Raw genomic sequence first — 21,637 nt, forward strand, 5'->3', positions numbered from 1 at the left:
CCTCTTGCCACTTCTTTCCTATCCAAATCTGGGTGTGGCCCATCTCTGTCCTCAGATCTTCCACCTCACCTACTCCTCCTGAGAATTTCCTCCCTCGGCATGTCAACGTTATTTCATTATATAGAAGAGTTTCTGCTCTTCAGAAAAAACCTACAATCTTTGCAAGTAAAGAAAGTTTCCTCCACAGCATGTTAATGGTACCAAGAACATTTCTAACTTCTCAGCTAGATTAGAGTTCATTTTTGCCTCATAAATAAACATAGAAAAGGACGAAGTACAAGGAGAAGAGACTGAGTGACTGATCTTCCTAGAGCAACTGAAAGACGAGGAAAATGGTTAAATGAATTAGAATTGCCTGAGGCATAAACAACCACAACCAAAAGGTCAAGCCCAATGAGGAGAAACTGAATGAGACAGTACCCCAGACCATCCTCCAAAAGACCAACTTAACAACACGATTAGACAGAGTGGACCTCACTAAGCCTCCCTTACGTGTATATGTCGAGTTTCAATACAGAGATAGAGACGCTGTATAAAGTGAAAAGTCACTGCCAAATAGTGTTAGCCAGTATTAATCAGTATTAATTAGGCCTCAAATATCTGATGTTACAAAGGAGTAATTAATAACAGAGTGATGTAATCATTGGAGTCTAATGATCAAACGGAATCAGCACTAATTCTTGGGGAGAGAAAATCTTTAGCATTCTCCCATTCCCTATTAGGTACCTAACGTAAACCTCCCAGAGCACATACATGGCTTTTCCAGTTATCTCAGCTAATTGTTTTTAAATACTGCTGGTATCTTCTAAATCCCAAATACAGGTGAAGTTTCAGTACCTAATTTCAGGCATAGATCTTGAATATCAAAAGAGATAAAATCTGCGGACACAGTAGGACTCAGAATGCTCTTAGAGCTCCTTTGGTTACATAGGTTGCAAAAGTAAAAAGAACTGGAGCAGTAGTTGTGGGAGATTAAAAAAACATAACTTTCAGGCCTGGCATTGTGGCACAGCAGGTAAAACTGCCACCTGTGACACTGGTATCCCCGGTGCCAGTGCATGTCCTGGCGCCTCCATTCCTGATCCCGATCCTTGCTAAAGGCCTCTCTCTCTCTGTGTAACTCAGAACAAATATTTAAAAATATAACTTCCAAATCTTTAGAGCAGTTTCCCTCCCCATTTCAGGCTTTCATAGCATGTTAGATATGACAACTTCAACAAAATCTCTTCTAATCTTTTGAACCCCTGACTGCCTACATTTTTCACATTAGCTGGGACCTAATAGGCTATGCATACTGGTGGTATCACTCATGATATTGGTGACAATTAATTTGAGTTTAAAGAGAATAAAGTATATAGTTGGACTCTTTAAAACTTCACTGTTGGTTAATTTATTAGAGTTAGAAGTAGCTTTTCCTATTGCTATCATAGGTTCAAACTGGTACAAGACTCAGCTCTGTCTTCCATGCCTTCAGACCCATTTCATATCTGTCCAGTTCATTTGAGTGTAATGTGTTTTTTCTATGGTAGTTCTTCCAAAGCATTTTAAAGGAAAAGCATATGGACACTTGTTTGGGGCTCTCCAATACATGTTCTATTTCTCTTGTGGGGTATATTCTGGAATTCCTCAGAGCAACAAACTCAGGGACGGCCATGAGCCTGAGACAGTAGAAGCCAGGCTCAGATAGAAACGACCTGCTCACCTGGCACATGGCTGACTCAGGGATGACCTCACAACTGCCCAGAGTCAAACAGAGGCAGGGAGACTCTTGGGAAGAGAGAGCAAGCTGGACAGAAGACTCTCAGGTGTGAAATGTGCTATCTACAGCTAGTTAGCATCACCTCGTAAGTGGAAGGCTAATAAAGGATCAAGTGAATCAAGAATCAGAATGGGACAGAAAAGAGACAGTCTGTACAGACAACATCCAGTCACATGACAGGCAAACTACCTGAAAAAAGCCCTCCCTCTGTATTTTTCAACAACATGAATCCATTTTGCTAAGCCTGTTTGAGTTAGGTTGGGTTTTCTATAGCTTTCAATCACAAAAAACAATTACACAGAATTTTTTCCCCCAAAGCAATCTGATATGAAAAACATGAACATACATACCTGCATAAATATTTATATATGACTATGTTTATTATGTTTTTGAGATGCAGGCAGAGAGTGAGACAGAGAGAGAAGAAAGAGTACTCTCCATCTACTGGTTCACTCCCAAAATGCTGGGGGTGGGGACAAAGCTGGTAGCCAAGAGTGCAATTCAGGTCTCCCACATGGATGGCAGAGACCCACCTACTTACTGCCTCCAAGAAGTCCACATCAGCAGGCAGCTAGGAGCAGGAGTTAGAGTCAGGGGCCAAACCCAGGGCAGGCATCCTAACAAATGTCTTAAGCACTAAGCCAAATGTTTACTCCATGAATGTTATTTTTAAGTAGAAGACTTCACGGGAAAACATATTTGAAATGATGGAGAAATGAGACAAAAAGCCAAATAAAGGTACCAGGGCAAGCAAGAGCAGATAGATTTAGGCATAGAACTTGCACTGAAAGAGAGCAAGAATTCGACTGTGATACGGGGGGGGGTGGGGGGGGGTGGGAAGGGGCCCGGTGTTGTAGCACAGCAGGTATGGCCACCGCCTGCAGTGCCGGCATCCCATATGGGCACCAGTTGGAGTCCCCGCTGCTCCATTTCCGATCTAGCTCTCTGCTGCGGCCTGAGAAAGCAGTAGAAGATAAAGCAAGTCCTTGGGCCCCTGCACCCTGTGGGAGACCTAGAGGAAGCTCCTGGCTTCGGATCGGCACAGCTCCGGCCATTGCGGCCATCTGGGAAGTGAACCAGCGGGTGGAAGACCTCCCTCTCTTTCTCTCTCTGTCTCTCTGCCTCTGCAACTCTGCCTTTCAAATAAATATAATAAAATCTTAAAAAAAAAAAAAAACAGACTGTGACACAGTGAAGATGTCACAACAAAGGAAGACCAGGAAGCATCACAGGCTAAAAGTCACAGCATGCACTGAGCCCAAGAACAAGGACTGGAGGAGGAAGACACTGTGATGGTTTTAAAAGGCCTGTACATGAAAGGTGAAGGAGAATTAACAGGAGCTGAAAAAAATATCTGAGTAGCAAGATGGGATGAGAAATAGTGACCCTGGCTCCTCAGGTTCAGCTGTTGAAGAACTGAACGATTCCCCTGCCCCGGTACAAAGCAAGGCCGTCTCTAAGGCCCATAACTGCTTTTATCCCCTAAGCATTTTCTACTGTGTCTTAGAGTATGCATGGAATGTTTACTACCTAATCAGTCCTTTAATGAAAAGTATATTGCAAAAATTCTATAGGATATAGAGCAAATCTAACACACAGGAAGTGGGGACACAATCCAAAAGAATTCATTCACAATGGTGATATGAAAGTATTAGTAAATTGAGAAGGATACAGGAGCTATATAAAGAATTTTTTTCCTAAGGGTAGTAAAGGAAAACTTAAATAGGAATACAGACCAAAACATAATTAAAATACATCAATTCCTTCCAAATTAAAGTACATGTTTAATATGAATATCAAAATGCAAATAAGATATTTTAAAAATCTGGCCAAATGAAAATAATCAAGAAATATTTATGAGAGCTCATTAGAAAGATATTTTATATGAAAGCAGAGGATACATATTTTCATGACAAAATGAACAAGTAATATATGAAATATCTTCTGCCTGGAGATGGTACACTAAGTATCAACGAAGAGAAGCAATCCTACAGGAAAAGGCATGGCAATCTGTATGTGGTGTATAATGGTTATGCTAATCAACAGGAATCACAGGTAAAACAAGAGAAACAAATATCTAAAAGAAATCCAGGTGAGCATCTGCCTTATCTTGGAGACTGACACTTCCTATATTAAAGGGAGATGGAGACATTAAAAATATCATTTATATACAAAAAAACTTTGAAAGCTCAAGACAATATATACAAAACATATACAAAATTAAATGACAAGGCAGAAGACAAGATGGGCAAAATGCAACAAATATAATACATATAAATTTTGTAGGGGTGGCCATTAGGTGTAGTAGTTAAGACACCACTTAGGTTGCTGACATCTAAAACTGGAGTGCCTGTGTTTGAGTCCCAACACCACTCTCAATTCCAGCTTCCTGCTGATGTGCACCCTGGACGGCAGCAGGTGATGGCTCAAGTACTTGGGTCCCTGCCACCCACTTGAGAGACCCACACTGAGTTCCATGCTCCTGGCTTGTGGCCTGGCCCAGCCCCCTGCTCTTGCAGGCATTTAAGGAATGAATCAGTATATGGGAGCATAGAACCAACCAAACATAAGCAAAAACATTCAATTAGAAAATAGACAATACAGCAACATAGCATCAAGCGATTTGAAGCACTCTGTCACCTCACTTTAATCCTGGCAGTGCCTTGGAAGGCAGGCTGTGATGAGCTCATTTGGCAAGCAACGACACTATGGTAATTACACAAGATCACAGAAATAGTAAGAGATGGTACTGAATATAATCCCAAGAGGATTATCGCTAGCCTGTAGTATGGTCTCTACAATAATCATAAACCTGACAGTAATTTTCTAAATAGCCAATGTAATAGTCAGAGACATAGGTAAACTTTAAACAGCCAGGTATCATTTTCTCCTCTCAATTCATTGGGCACTTTTCAAAATAATGTTCATGATAACAGTAATTATGAAAAATGGAGACCTAAATGTCCAACCTTAGGAGTGGGTCACCTTATCATGGCAAAGCTAAGCAATGGAATGTCACACGACTCTTCAAAATCAAATTTGCAAAAACTGCTTATGACATAGAGATGCTCACAATGAACACTCTGTTCACATAATGCTGTCCACTAGATATAAACAGGGTGATTCACTTGAAAACAGATCAAAATATGAACAACAGCTGTCCTTGGGGATTTTTATTTGATTCTCTATAAACTTCTACATATTTAGAATTTTCAGCTCTCATAATACAAATGACAATAGTTTTTAAATGTAAATTTACAGCAACACAAATAAAACGTCAAATAGGACTTCTGGTTTCCAGTCCAGCATCAAAAGAAGCTTGGAAGGCACCACTCCATCCTAACAACAGGTGAAATGCTGAACAACGACTCTGTGAGCACTATAAGAGAAGTGAAGTCACAGGGCAAACCACTGCCCACAAACTAGAAACTCAGGAGAAATCAACAGAAAATAGAAGACAAAGAAAAAATGCTGAAAGAAGCAAGGGTAAACGAAGACCTCACTTATAAAGAGTTAGGGTAAGAATTACATCCTACTTTTTCTCAGACACTATGCAAGCAAGAAGTGAGTGGAGTGAAATATTTAAAGTGGTAAGTATTCAAAGAAAAAAAAAAGTTCACTAACCTAACATTTCTCATTGTGTATATGCAAATGTTCCAATATCTGGAAAAATCAAAAAACCTGAAGTCTAAAATACCACTGGTCCCAAGCATTCTGGATGAGGGTATATGGTCTTTAAACATAGTTTTGATAGCTAGGTCATATTTCATTGTGCACATTTATCAAAATAGCAATTGTTGGGCAAATTCTTTATCCAGTGAAATTATCCTTCAAAACAGTAGGATAAAGAAAGTCTATCTCAGACAATAATTGAGCATGATTTTTTGCAACAGATGGGTCTCACTTAAAGTATTAAAGGAAAAAATTTAGGGGAAAAGTGATAAAAGTCAAAACCATGGATCTACACATAGAAATGGAGAGCATCAAGGAGGAACAAGCGAAGGGAAAACAAAACTTTCACTTTTTATTCACAATTATTCTAACCAATAAATTTGTTCAAGATAATAGCACAATTATACCAAGTATGTACATGTGTGTGTGTATATATAGTCAGATATGCTTATAAATAAGTGAAATGAATGACAGTAATAATACAAGTGACAGCTGGGAGGAATCAGGATTATTTTGCTATTATAAGGAATTTGACATTACCTGTGAAAAACTATAGTTATTTGAAAGTGGAGTTGGGTTACAAATTCTAGGCTAACAGCCAAAAATAGTTTTAAAGAAATGAGTATACCTGATATGCTAAGAAAGGAAAGAAAATGAAGTCATATAATACTCAGTTAAAATCACAAAAGATAGAAAAAGAGTGGGAGACATAAATAGGAACAGAGAACAAGGGTAACAATGAAAACAGTAACAAATATGATTGATCTTAATTCAACTACATCATTCATCACTATAAGCATTATTGCTCTAAGTATACCAATTTAGAGACCAAGACTGTCACAGTGCATACAAAAATGAAGCCCAACTAGGAGCTGTCTATAAGAAACCTAATTCAACTTTAAAGACACATACAAATTAAAACAAATATATGGAAAAAATATACCATCTTAACATTAATTTCATAGACAACAGATGTTAGAGCAAAGAAAGTTATCAGGGATAGAGACGGCATTAGATAATGATAAATGGGTCAATTCTCCAAGAAGATACAGCAATCTTTAATGTTCACGTATCTAATAAGACAGCATCCAAATGTATGAGGCAGAAACTGATAGAAGTAGAAGGGGAAATAAATGAATCCACTACCAAAGTTGGAGACATGAACATCCTCTATCAGAAATGGACACATCCAGGAGGCAGAAAGTCAGTCAGGACATAGTGGAACTCCACAACACCACCAGTCAACTGGATACAACGGGCATCTTAGACTATAACTTTAACAACAGCAGAACACACGTTCTTCTTAAGTTCACATAGGACAGCCACAAAGAGAGAGAAAATTCTGAGCCATAAAACCACAAAATACACCTTAACAAATTTAAAAGAATAGAAACCACACAATGTCTGCTTTTAAACCACAAGCGAATTAAACTAGAAATCAATAACAAAGTCATCAGGAAAATTCCAAAATGCTTGGAGAGTAAGCAGCCTACTCTAAATCCCACATGAGTCACAGGTGAAATCTCAAGAGAAATTTAAAAAATATTTTCATCTAAATGACAATGAAATACAATTTATCAAAATATGTGATACACATGAAAGCCATATTTAGTCAGAAATGTACAGCACTGAATACCTATATTAGAAAAGAAGAAAGAACTGAATAAACAATCTAAGCTTCCATACCTTAAGAAACTAGAATAAAAAAAGAGCAAATTAAATCCAAACTAAACAGAAGAAAAGAGATAATAAAATTTAGAGCAGAGTCTGTGAATTTAAAAATAGGACATGAATAGAGAAAATCAATTAAACCAAAGGCTGGTTCTTTGAAAAAAAAATCAATAAAATTGTTAAGGGTCTAGCTAAGCAAATTAAGAAAAACAAGAGAACACAAATTACTGATATCAGAAATGAAAGAGGGGACCATCAGTATAGAGCTCACAGATATCAAAAGGACAATAGAGGAATACTATGAACAATGCTAGGCCTACAAATTTAGTAACTTAGATGAAAATGACCAGTTCCTTCAAAGATACAATCTGACAAAATTGACACAAGAAGAAACAATCTAAATCGGTCTACATATATTAAAGAAATATAAAATATTATTATTTAATATAAAATATTATATTAAAGAAATTGAACAAATAATCATCAGTCTTCCAAAATGGAAAGCATTAGGCTCACATGAGTTCACTGGAAAATTCTACCAAACATTTAAGGAAGAAATTACATCAATTCTCTATCATCTCTTTTAAAAACTAGAAGCAGAGGGAATCCTTCCTAGCTCATTCTATGAGACAGGCATTATCCGAATTTTGAAACAAGATACTACAAGAAAAGAAAATTATAAAATATCAGCATCTCTTATGAATATAGCTGCAAACATCTTCAACATATTAACAAATCAAATCAACAGTGCTTTAAAAGAGTTGTACACTATGACCAAGTGGGCTTTATCCTAAGTATGCAAAACTGGTACCTTTGAAAATCTACTCATTTAACCTATTGCAACAACAGGCCAAGAAAAGAAAAATCACCTGGTCATAGCTATAGACACAGAAAAGACAAAACCCACCACCCGTTTGTGATAAAAACAAAGACAAAACCCACTATCCACTTGTGACAAAAACAATCAGTCAACTAGCAATAAAAGGAACCACCTCAACTTGATGAAGAATATCTACAAAAAAAAAATCTACAGCTAACATCTAACTTTGCGGTGAGAAACCTGAAATTCCTGCTAAGATCAGGAACAAGCCCCTACTACTTCTCAGCATGACACCAGAAGCCTTGGCTAATACAATGATACAAGAAAAGGAAATAAAACATATCCTCATCAGGGAGGTGAGGGAAAAATAAAACCATCTTGTTCACAGATGATATGATCCTCTATGGAGAAAATCCAAAACATTGCAAAAGAATGGCCAAAACCTAGAACAGCGACAACACCAAATGTTGGTAAGGATGTGCAGCAACAGAAACTGCAAAACAGACACTCCGGAAGATGAGCTGGCCATTTCTTACAAAAGCAAACATAGTCTCACCGTACGATCAATAACAATACTCCTTGATACCTACCTAAAGGAACTGAAAACTTATATCCATACAAAACCTTGTACAACGATGTATACAGCAGCTTTTTTATAATTGCCAAAACTTTGACACAAGCAGGAAGATGCCCTTCAATAAGTGAATGGATGGAACAAACGATGGTACATCTGAACAATGGAATAATACTCAATGAAAAGAAATGAGCTACTGAGCCACAAGAAGACAGGGAGAAACAGTCGATGTGTAGTACTAACTGACAGACACAGCAGCCTGAGAGGCCACATGCTGTGTGAGTCCAACCGTCTGACACTCAGGAAAAGGCAAACCTATGAGGACAGTAAAAGATCAGTGCCATCCAGGGATTAGGGGAGAAGGGTGGACGAATACGTGAAGCATGGAGCATTGGTAGGGTAGTGACACTACTCTGTAGGATACTACAAAGGGGGATACACACCATTAAATTTGCCGAAATCCATGAAACATACAATTCCAAGAGGGAGCCCTACTGTGGGTGATAACAGTGCATCAGTGTGGGTTCTTCAGTTGTAACAAATGTCCCACTCTGGTAGGAAGTACTAAGAACAGAGGAGGCTAACGCAGGTGTGGGGCAGGGGATGTGGGCAATCTCTGCCCCTTCCTCTCAGTGTTGCTGGGAAACAAACTGCTCTAAGAAAGTATTTTTTAAGTCAAATGACAAAGGTAACATACTTCATTATTTAAAGACGATTTCCCTTTGCTTCTTTACTATTATTCCCCCTCTGTACCTGAGAAAAAAGACTACAGTGTTGTACTGTGTAAAACCTTTTCCCTTCAGCCTCTGAAAATCGGTAATAATTAGCTTGATACAAAGATCAAATAAACATACATTCCTTCAAACTCTGCATTGCTGATCAGGCCCTTCGGGCAAGCTCTATTTACACTTCAAAGACACAACTGGGCTCTTTGCTCCCTTCGCTTTCTCTAGGCTGCACTGTAATCTCATCCCAGGGTTCATGGACAGTTGTGCAGAGAACAGTCAATACGGCCGGCCTGAGACTGCAGCTTCTTAGAAGAATCTGCTTAAAGGCTGACCACTGGACACGGTCTACAGACTTGGATTTCAGGAGTGAGCCTGCCCACCACTCTAACCAACAGGGTGGCTCACTGTACCTAAACCTTATAAACCATGCAGGCTATGGGGACGGCTCCTTTTCTTCCAGGGAATCTGAAATGTTGGTAGTAGTAGGTCAAGAGGTCCTACAGGGTCAGCCCCCAGGAAGAACCTCAGGTGCTGAGTCTCCAGAGTCTAGGCAGAGTTTCACAAGTGTGGGCACGATTACTCCTGGAGGAACATCTTGTGGGGCTTCAAGGAAAAGCTTGCTCACATGCTGGCCTCTGCACTTCACCCCAGCACCTTTTCTCTTTGCTGATTTTGCTCTGTATCCTTGCACTGTAAAAAATCTAAGACTAAACTTGGGGTTAGTGCTGGGGACCCAAGCACAAAAAAACAGGAAAAAAAACATAAATAGTAAAACCCATAAGGTTCTCTTCTAAGTTCACCTCAAGCGTTCATCTACAAATCACTCATTACGAATTTCATTCACTGTTGATCCCTCTCTCCCTCCTGCCCTTCACAAACCCAGTTAGAGTGACAAAATATTTTTTCACCTAAACTTCCTTTTAGCTCAATTTTAGATGCAACAAGAAGTAGCAAATATGTGTAGGTTGGGACATCATGATTTTTTCTTTGAAGAGATTAAATGTATCCTTTAAAAAAAAAAAAAACCTCTCGGAATAGCCATGATTTGTCAAAGTGGCAGAAGACATAAACATACAAAGAAAGAAAAGTGCCCAGTTCTAGGAGGAGTGTGACAAAGTTCCAAGGAGAAGCAGTTAAACCAACCTACAAGGAAAGGACAGACGCAGCCCGTGCTGGTGGCGCTGAGTAGAGCTGTGAGGTAGGTAACCCGCCCCTAGACACTGCTCAGAGAGGGAGAATGTCTGGAAGCTGCAGGAATACCTCACTGGGGGGCTCCAGCTAGAAGATGCTCTGACTCCAAAAGGCGACAGGAGAGAGCTAAAGCAGGACTTGGTGCTCTCGGGCTGGGAGCTGAGCCTGCTGGAGGCATGCTGGCGCCCACTACAGCCCTTAACAGGTGAGGACAGCACTTAGAGCTCAGAGACTCTGCTGGTCTCAGACAAGGGGCTGCTCTATCCCTGCGCGTTTTCCACTGCGTCACCTCAGACCTAATTCTCCTCCTCTTGACCCAGGAAATTAACCCCAGGCACCAAGAGCCAACAAGGGTCTTCTGGTTTGCTCTTAGTAACAGGTACTGGAGGGGAGAGGAAGGTTGGTTTCAAAGAGCATTAAGAACATCAAAATGCATGGGAAAGAGTTAAGAAAAGAGAACAAAGGGTAAATGAAGAGCGCTAAGATGTAGACACCATCAAATTGTCCAGAACTTACTCTGCAGTCTTCATTGGGATTGTTCTGTCTTAAAACAAACATGTCATAAATCCTTTGTTATTGATATTCTTTGTATATTCAGTTCTAGAGATCCCTTTAGCCAATTTTAAGCAAATCACTCTATATAATGCATTCTACACTAACATTCTAAATAAATATATAACCTTTTAAAGATGATGCCAGGTATGTAGATAATACACTAATGATGCAATTAATTAAGATAGCTAATAGTTGCTTTTTTACAAGTCCACTACTTAAGAGAATGTGGAAAAAAAGGTTTTACATCGATAAAAATAATTGACAAAGGAGCCTTCGACAGTAAAAGATGTGTAAAACCATTTTCTTCTCCACACCTGGACATCTACTCTTGGATTGACAGCAGCCTGTCTTGCTCACGGGAGTTTCGGATGTCTGCTAACCCAGTCCCCCTCTTCATATTCACTTTCAAAATGTCATCAGGACCTGGTTAGGGAGGGCATGTATTTGTTTTATAACAATCTACTTTATCTATTTCTCTGTGTAATTTCACAATAAAAAGCAGTTGACAGGAGACAGAGGAAGAGAGGAAGAGAGAAGAGAGAGGGAAGGGAAGGGAAGGGAAGGGAGAAAGGGGGAAACAATTAACAAAGCATCCACAACAACGGCTCCTCTAGCAGAAAGAAACACTCAGCTGGCTTCAAGTTCATGGTGACTGTTTCTTAAACTGCGTGGCAGCGAAACTGTTTATTTATTCTTTTATTTTATTTATATATTGCCAAAAGGATGGCAAACTCAACTATGCAGGTTTCATAATAAATTCCCACTGGGAATTTTTCAATAGAATTGCCATGGATCTGTAGACTACATCGGTACACCCACATGATCCTGACTCAAAGATGGAATGCTGGACATGGCTCTGCCAAATAACCAAAATCAGCTCTGTAGAGAAATTACGTAAAACAGCTTTCTCCGTTCTGCTGCTGTGTGATCCTCCTGCCTCTGTCTGGCCCACTCCCCACCAAGCTGCCTGCATGCTGCAACTACTTGCTACCCCTCCCAGCACAGGTCTGCGCGCCACCCGCCAAGCTTCTCTGCACCTAAACTCTTGGTGGCATGAACTGGTCCGCCCCCTGGGCCTGGCACAACCCCTGAACTCAATAACTGCTAATGATTACACCACACACACAGAGCAGCCAGTCCCTTTGCTTCCTGCAGCTCCCTGGAGACGGCCTTATTAGCATCAGCCCAGGATTCTTGGATCTCACTGAGATGAACAGAGAGTACAGAGCCACCTACATTTCAGGGACATGGTGATAAAACACTTACCCTCGACAGGGACAAAGTGTTCAAAAACTAGGGGCCAACTGCTGTCTTTTCCACTGCAGCGGCAGCACTGGCATCTGCGGACTCTACCACACGGTACCACAAGAGACTTTCTCAAAAACGGCAAAGGACATTCTCTTCGTGCTTCTTAAAAAGTAAGAGACGCTCTTGGGGGCAACAGCACCCTCTGCTGGATCTCAGTAGCAGAACCACTGCAGAGGAGACATTTGCGCTTACATTGGAGGCCTTCCTGTTACGGAAAATCTTATAATGAAAAAAAAAAAAAAATAGATAAAGAGCACATGATTCTCCCCTCGGCTCCCCAATATCCTTCATTTATCTTAGCCTCCTACAAGCTGGGACAGTCACAGCCAGCAGAGGGGCTTCTCAGCATGAACAGAGTTGGCTCAAAGGCTACACGGCAAGGCAGCAGAGAAGCACCCTGTGCCGACCACACGCACGATGCCAACGCTGCGGAAACAGGGGGGAGGTCGCCCACACACAGAGATTCTCTGAAAGCACACCATGGAAAAGCAAGTCTGCCCAGGAAGTGCTTCAGACCCTCCGCTCTGCAGTCATGTGGGCCTGAGAGCAGCCTGGAATGGGCCACGTGCGAGCTCACCGGCGCTCGGCTGCGGGCTCCTCGTCAGCAATGCAGGGATAGGAGGGGCCTCGCTCCGTGTGCAGTGAGGACCACATGAAGTACTGAACGCCAATGGGAAACAGCAGGAAGCTAGCGTGAGTGCTCCCAGATGTCCCCATCACCACCCTCTTCATTGTCATGAAGGGCCACCCTAGGCCAATCAGGAGTAGGCTGCATTCGTTCAGAACCGGGAAGTCAGAGCTCCCTCCTCTGCAGCTCCGAGTGGCTGTGCACCAGGACGGGTCCAGCACTAACAGACTCGGCCTCTTGAGAAACAAAGGCAGAAGGCTGAGTCCACGCACACATATGTGGACATAAACACGTATACGCAGCAAGAGAACACAACAGATACAGCAAAAAAGAGCTACTAACTGGTCAATTCTGTGTGATGGCTATGCAAGAGTCCTTTGCATTTGGTACATCATGAAACTATTTCAAAATAACAGTTTAATCTCACAAGTATCTTTGAAACAAATTTCACAAATTCCTAAATCCATATCTTACAGACAATGTTAGACAAGAAACAGCAAAAGTTGCTGAGGCTTGCCGTGTGCGTGGATGAGCTAGACACTTAGTGGCTGTGTTCAGATTCTGAAGAACTCTGATGGGTGCACAAGTAACCAGCCACAGGGACACAGACACAAAGGACTACAAGCGGCATCGGCCAGGCTTCCTCCCAGACAGACACGAGGAAGTACCGCAGAAGGGGGTCTCTGAGATGATCCCGCGTTCTAAGAAGGAAACGAGCAAACAGAGGGTGCCAGCAGCAGCGATGAACTGCCTGCGCACCAGGCCCAAGCAGCTGCAGGGTCTCCTGGGCGCTGAGCGGCCAGGTGGGGGCAGGATTTCACTCTGCACCATGGAGAGGCTTGGCTGCTGGCCCGGCCCTCGCCTCAGCCCGGCATGGAGGCCTCTCAGCCTGTGGCCCTGTTCTGCAGCACTCTGAGGAGGGGCGGCCTCCTCCACAGGCAACAGAGGACCGCCACAGCTTTCACCAACAAGGACCTGGCCACTGCCGCCGACAAAGCCTCAGCTGAAGAAGGGGGAAGAGCAATAGGATAAGAGGCCCAGGACAAGCTATCGCAGGGGCTTCTGACCGTGTAACCTTTGAGGGCAAGCAGCCCTCCACCCACTCTCGGTGTGACAGCCATGTGCACGCCCGCTGTGTGCCAGGTGTGGGCTACATTCTGAGGGACAGTCTCGAACAACACAGACAAAAATGCTGCCTTACAGAGCTTTATTTCTTAAATGTAAATGAATTAAATAAGCACAATTGTGTAGTGCAAAACTCAAGCCAGGCCCGGGGGGGGGGGGGGGGTGGCAAGCAGGAGTCTCCAGGTGTGGCGTGGCAGGGAAAGATTCACTGAGGCTGTCAGTGAGCTGGGAGCAGAGAGGTGGCCATGCTGATCCGGGAGGCAGCACGGCAAGGCGGGGGGAGCAGGCCAAGGATCCGAAGGCACAACAGGCCTGGCACAACCAAGGAACAGGGAAGAGGCCAGAGAGCTGACACAGAGCCAGGAGAGCAGGGCAGAAGATGGAAGGGGTGAGGCCACGGAGTGGAGGCAGGGTGGGGCTCCACAGCCCCATGTAACAGCTCGCAATGTTCATGGGGGAGGGCAGTCAAAGGAGCTGCTCTACCCAGCTCACCTGGTCACAGAGAATCACTTCTCCTTCACCCACTACCGAGGCCAGCTTCTCACCCTGGTGAGACCCGTACAAGTGGATGCCCAACTCAAGGCTGGAGTGGAGGACCCTACAGGATGAGGGTTGCAGCCACGGAGAAAAAGACTACGTTTTCAGCTAACACAGCACAGAGGCACAAGCACTTGTATGTCAGTGGCACCTTCAACAGTTTGAGCAGAAGAGGTGGGACTTTCATCTGCAGGGCCCCAGGTGACAGGATAAAGGAGTATAGATTGGGTAGAGAAATCAGTTGGGCTCAATGAAAGGCCGAATTTTCGTATCAGCACCTGTTTGGCAAAGCAGTAAGGATGATGGAAAGGATGCCCAACCCACATTCAATTCCCGTTCTGGCTCCCATCTCCAGTTTCCTGCTAATGCCCATCGTGGGAAGCAGCAGGGGCAGCTCAAGTAGGTGACTTCCTACCACCCAGGAGGGAGACCTGGATTGAGCTCCAAGCTCCCAACTCCCAGCTTCGGCCTGACCCAGCCCCAGCCATTATGGCCATCTGGGGAGAGAAACAGCAGATGGGATCACTTGCTATCTGTCTGTCTGCCTCTGTAGCTTGCTCTCTCTCACTCACTCTCTCTGCCTTGCAAATAAAATAATTTTTTTGGCAGAGTTAGACAGTGAAAGAGAGAGACAGAGAGAAAGGTCTTCCTTCCTTTGGTTCACCCCCAAATGGCCGTTATGGCCAGTGCACTGCACCGATCCAAAGCCAGGAGCCAGGTGCCTCTTCTGATCTCCATGTGGGTGAAGGGCCCAAGCACTGCCTTCCCGGGCCACAGCAGAGAGCTGGACTGGAAGAGGAACAGCTAGGACAGAACCAGCGCCCCAACCAGGACTAGAACCCGGAGTGCCAGCACCACAGGCAGAGGATTAGCCTAGTGAGCCGCAGCACAGGCCAATAAAATAATTTTTAAAGTAAGATCTTTAACTTAAATGAATACACAATTTATTTACTTACCTTATAAAATCCACAACTTAACTTTGCCTACTAAAAACACTAAAGCAATGAAAACCCAGGAGCAACATGCATCCCTAGGATCCAGATTACGGTCTCTAAGTACCATTTCCACTAAAAAGAGTCTTATTTCCTACTTAAATAATCCTATATCTATCAAAGAAATTGAAACTGTTGCTAAAAATCATCTCACAAAGAGAGCAAATTCTGCCAAACAATTAAGGAAGAAATACTGCCAATTCTACGCAAAAATCCCACCAAAATTTCACCAGGAAGGAACACTTCTCAATTCATTCTATGAGACCAGCAGTGTTGAGACCGAAATCACACAATGACATTACAGAATGACTAGAAGATAAAGTGTAAGAGATGTGACAAGGGTTAAATGCTAAATAGCTTAACAAGAAATGCACAAAACTAGTAAGAAGACTCATAAAAGTATTTTTGAACAAAGTAAAAGCATTACACATTCTTGGATGGCACATGTCAACAACAAACATTTATAAAAACATTTGGCACAGAAAACAACAAATCTTTCTGAGCCAAAGAGTAAAGAAGGCTCAGGCACTAAGAGAGGGATATCAAAAGGGCACAGAGGCTAGCTTGAAACAAACCACACTGGCTAAACTGGGGAAACATTTAGCTTCAAAAAGAATAATTTCTGGGGCCAGTACTGGGGCATATTGTGTAAAGCCTTCACCTGCAGTGCCGGCATCCCATATGGGCATCAGTTAATGTCCCGGCTGCTCCACTTCCTGTCCAGCTCTCTGCTATGGCCTGGGAAAGCAGTAGACGATGGCCCAAGTCCTTGGGCCCCTGCACCCACACGGGAGACCTGGAAGAAGCTCCAGGCTCCTGGCTTTAGATTGGCTCAAATCCAGCCATTGCAGCTGTTTGGGAAGTGAACTAGCAGTTGGAAGACCTCTCTCTCTCTCTGCCTCTCCTTCTCTCTCTGTGTAAATATGCCTTTCAAATAAATAAATAAATCTTTAAAAAATAATTTCTGTAACTGATTATAAATTACTAAATAAACAAAATGAGTCTAAAGTGACATTTAAAAAGCAAGAAAGAAAGGGGGACCGGCACTGTGGCACAGTGGGTTAAAGCCCCAGTCTGAAGCACCGGCATCCCATATGGGCGCTGGTTCTAGTTCCAGCTGCCCTTCTTCTGATCCAGTTCTCTGCTATGGCCTGGGAAAGCAGTGGAAGATGGCCCAGGTCCTTGGGCCCCGGCGCCCACGTAGGAAACCAGGAGGAAGCTCCTGGCTCCTGACTTTGGATCAGCTCAGCTCCAGCCATTGTGGCCATTTGTGGAATGAACCAGTGGATGGAAGACCTCTCTCTCTCTCTTTCTTTCTCTCTCTCTCTCTCTCTCTCTCTCTCTCTCCTTCTCTTCCTCTCTTCTTCTCTCCCTCTCTCCCTCTCCCTCTCTGCCTCCAGCTCTCTCTGTAACTCTGATTTTTAAGTAAATAAAAACTAAATCTTTAAAAAGAGAGAAAGGGTGGGAAAAAAAGAGAGTTCAAAATCATTTCTACCACAAAGATAACTAATGTATCAATTTCATAATCTGAAACTTGGCGGTTAAAAGGCGAAGAGTTAAGTATTTGCACTGCCTTTACAGGAGTTTGACTCTCAGCCTGTAAAATTATGTGTTCATATTAGTGGGTATTCAGCCCATTGGGTAAATGACTTGAGGAACAGTCTATCTAGAAAAGAGTATCTTTAAAATTACGAGCTCCCATGGCCACCATCTGAACCAAATAGTGAAGCTTGACATTGCTAACAATGGGACGATCTAACATTATGTGTGTTCCTCTTCATACGATGCAAAGTGAAGTATGTAATTTCTCCCACAAAAATATCCTTACTGAAACAGCTAAACTTGAATCTACCCTCAACTCCAATATAACAAGATACAGAAAAACCTAACCAAGAAGAAACAATCAGACAGATTGGAATGGGAACCCTCCGTTCCTCCTTTTTGGCTTGGTTTACATACCTTCTGTCCTTTCAACCCAGCCTCTGTCCCAGCTTCAGTCAGTTTAATGAACACTGAGACAGTGCAGACAGTAGAAAGGCCAGCTTCTCTTTATTCTCATCTTGGACAGCTGCTATGCTGGCCGGCCTGGCAACCTGGCCAATTCCTTCGAGGAAGAACGTTGGGAGGGAGGTACATAGAAAAACACTAAGGAATTATCAGCAGAAAAGATGGGCAGAGACCATATCGAGAAGTTAACATAGAGCAGACAGAGCAGACAGGGCCAGGGGCTAGAGATTCAATGTAATCAAGATATTTCACAAGTCCTAGAACGATATAGGGGGTTGAGAAGATAGATGTGCTGACAGATTATCAAGTAGTCAATGAAGACAACAATTCTTAACTCAAATATAAAAACTGTTTCCCTGTTCTCTACAACCTTTTTAATTTGATGATGAAATAAAAATTCAGTTGACTTCACCTCTCTTGGTGAAGAGATTACGAAATGTACCGCACAGGTAGGAAACTCCACCACCGTGCAGATCCACATGGAGCTGGTAGCCATGTAGTCCATACTCTGGGCTGTCATCCAAAACAGGACTATGAGGAGGCAGCTCATAAGGACTGAAAAGCAAAACAAAACATAAACAAAAATTCATCAACACCAGAGGAAAAAATACTTGGATTGAAAACAATTTTTCAAAAATCAACATTCACTTACATACTTCTAAATAATTTTCAATACCAAGAGCTCAAAACAACAGCTCCATGTCCCTTTTATCAACTTCTATAAAAACAGGGCAAGATAAGAATTCTTGGGCAGCCACAAGAGCACCACAGCTTTCTGTTATCCACCCTAGGGCTGCAGCTCCACATCTGCTCTGTGTCTCCTCTGTCTCCAGAGGGCAGAAGTACTTTAGTAGGCAAATGTACAAAACAGGTCCAGTGGTTAGTAAACTGGGCAGAAGACCCAAGCCGAGATGGACACTGCTTTTATCAATAAGTAAAACCTTACTACACAAAGTAACAAACTCAAAAGCATTCAGGAGCTTTTTAGGTAAACAAAAAGTGAGTAAGGAGTCGTCTAAGCACACAGGGGAAGGATGGGCGAGAGCTGTGGAGCCATGAGTCTGTGCACCTTGCAAGATTCGCAAGTCCACATAAGTGTAGGAACTTGAGAGACAGCAGCAGCACCTTGCAGTAATGAAGCCATCCTGCTCCTATAAATAATATTCTACCAGGCATAAATTCTTTAACTCAGAATAAAGCCAACGTGTACTCAGGGGTAAGCTAATTATTGTAATTTCTGTCCAATGATTCAAAACAGGGTATCCTTGTAGTTGTTCTCAGGATATTAAGATACATCAACTTCTAATCCTCTACATTGACCGTACAGAAACTGAATTCACCCATGTACAGATACATACACGGTGGCCGAGCCTAAGGTGCTCCTCTCCACAAGGTGATGGAAATGAAGATTTGCCACAACGAAAGCCAGCTCTTCCTCCTTCTGAAAAGTTAATTAGAAAGAATACATTTTTCAACTGAAGCATTTCAATTTTTCACAAGGTCATTGTGAAGGTCACAGCACATTCATCTTGTAGATAGATGCAGTTTCTTACAACTATTAGGACCACCACAGTGCTAATGCATTATTACTGCTAATATATTACCACTATCTAATGACTTGGATGTCACACTGACAACAGAACCACAATTCACCCAAAAATGCAGAGCATGTAGTGCCACATAATTAGCATCCTAGTACTTGTGAAGTATCAAATTATAGTATATAAGATGATTGCAAAAAAATACAAACTGTTAGTTCCAGACTGCTTCAAACTCTTTTCAAAGATAAAGACAACACTGATAAGACAGACACCAGACAAATTCCCAAAATACTGAACATGACTGGCATCATGTTCCTATCTCAACTAACTGCTTGATTCAGAAGTTAACCAGATTCAACTTCTTCACGTATCCATCAGGTTGAACAGCAGAAAATGGGACTGCTCAGGAGCTGATATCCACGTCTCCCTAGATACACAGGCGACAGTACCTGGCGTAGGCAGCCCCACATTCTCCAGTGGCCAGGCAGATGACAAGATCAACCACAACATCCTGGTAACTGCAGGCCAATGCAGATTGATGAATTCAAGTCATGAAGTACATGGCAAGCAAACTGCTGCCTTACTCACAAGTCACCCTCACACAGAAACAGAAGGAGGGAGAGAAAAATGGACTCCCAGGTTAAGTTGAGAAAAGAAAAAGGTACAAGAGGACCAGGCTATACGAAGCTGTGGATTTCGATTCTGTGGAGTCATCTCACAAAAACGCAAACCGCTGTCCTCAGCCTCAAGTCTGTGAACTACTCTCTTAAAACAACAGAGGCCAAGGCCACAGATGTAAAATAATCTGGGTATACAGAGGTACATCAAACTGCTCTGCTCTTCTGTGCAGTGATTGGCCAGAAAATGGACCCCAGAGAAGCCTGCCCTGGTAAATCGAGAAACTCTGCATGGAGGGAAAGGACAACTTCTTAGATCCTTTCTCCTGGAAGGCAGATTCCCCACAATGCCGCATCCTCAGCATTAGCAATGTGCCTGGGAGATACTGTGTTGAATGCACAGGAAGACAGGCTTTGGCAGAGAAAGGACATGAAAGGGACAGAAGCAGGAGCATGAATTGATTGGAAGGGGAAAGGAGGCAGGTCTCGCAACACTAAGGGAATAACATGAACAACACAGAAAGGCAGGAGGAGGTGGCTCGTCACCTCTGACAGTGGAATAGCAGAGCAAGCTCAGTGGAATAGGGGGTCACACAGAAACACAAAGGTGACAGCACAAAAGATGGAAAGGGACTGAGCAGTCTCCAGGGATTGCACGTGTGGTATCATACCGCATGGTGACAGACGTGGGGATGTGAGGGAGAAACGACACAGGACGTACACACACAAGGACTTGGTCTTACCTTCCACAGCCCCACCAGGAGCCCAGGGTTTAGGCAGAAGATCCGAATGAGTCTGTCACAGCCAATCATCGTGCACTCAGTTAAATGACTGAGATCATACTTTGCAATTAAAGAATACCAACGAGGTCTTTGAGCAGCCATGCCAAAGAGAGAGGAGACAGAAATGAGCTTTTTTATCTGTAGCATTGTCAGCTAGATCACCAGTGCATCTCAAAGTGCTTTTGGAGAGCATTTCTAGGTGAACAAATGTGTTCAGACTAAATGGCATGTCTGTACGGTATGGACACAAAATGGACATTCCAATGTCTTATATCCAACTATGTTTTCCTTTGCTCCCTCTCACTCTTACTGTCAACTCAATGGCTTAGCCAGAAGAAAGCTAAAAAAGTGGGAAAACCATCTTCTATTTCTCCCCACACTCCGATGCCCAAACCCAGCACAATGCTTCACTCCAAAGCAGACTCTCGGTGTGTACCCCTAATCAAGTGAGTGAAACAACACACAAGCAGAGATGAAATGCTTTACATGACACAAAGGCAGGCGGTCTCGGGGGGGTCTGACAGTAGATGTGCCTTTTACAGTCATTACCCAAGGTAACTCAGAGACAGTGAAAACTGAAATACTGAAAAATAAATTTAAGCTAAAAATCATGACATTTTTCATGAAGAAAACACTATAAACTCTTAGTATCTAAGAGTAAATATTGAGATGTATAAAAAAAAGAATGATTCAGCTATTCTTCATAAGACTTGAAACCATCCAGAGTGAAGCATCTCCATCTCTACTCTCACTGGAGACACAGAGCTCTGTCCCTCCCAGGGACCTGGGGATGGACCAGGAGATTACAAGGGAGATGAGGTCTCACAGTCAATCAACAGCAGAGTATTAGACCAAAGTCCTGAAGGAGTCAGGGCCACACGGTTTTCCAGAGTTTGTGTCCAGCACCCAACACACAAGCCAGAGGCAATAGGTATTCAGAAGTCCATTAAGTGCAGTAATTAAAGAGGAGGTCAACAGTGCAGATTCAAAGCAGGGGTGGGGGCTGTGTGGCGTCAAAACCAATGCAGCTACCCTACTACTCCAGTCCTGCATTTAACTTCTCCAAAGAATTGTTTGTGCCGACAACCGGGTAAGGAGAGGTGGGCACTGAGTATGTGTGCGCTGTATGA

General features: G+C 42.8%; 1 protein-coding gene across 1 annotated transcript in view; it reads right to left on the reverse strand.

Annotated features, from left to right (window-relative positions):
* Nucleotides 1–21,637, reverse strand: part of FBXO15 (F-box protein 15) — a 54,678-nt gene that overhangs the window by 17,447 nt on the left and 15,594 nt on the right. The window contains exons 5-7 of the mRNA XM_062200311.1: nucleotides 20,469–20,595; nucleotides 18,926–19,008; nucleotides 17,980–18,122 (exon numbers count right to left, since the gene is read on the reverse strand). Of these exons, the coding sequence (XP_062056295.1) occupies nucleotides 17,980–18,122; nucleotides 18,926–19,008; nucleotides 20,469–20,595 (353 nt within the window). The remainder of the gene's footprint in view (nucleotides 1–17,979; nucleotides 18,123–18,925; nucleotides 19,009–20,468; nucleotides 20,596–21,637) is intronic.

The sequence above is a fragment of the Lepus europaeus genome, chromosome 9 (genome assembly GCF_033115175.1).
Source record: "Lepus europaeus isolate LE1 chromosome 9, mLepTim1.pri, whole genome shotgun sequence".
Classification (NCBI taxonomy): domain Eukaryota; kingdom Metazoa; phylum Chordata; class Mammalia; order Lagomorpha; family Leporidae; genus Lepus; species Lepus europaeus.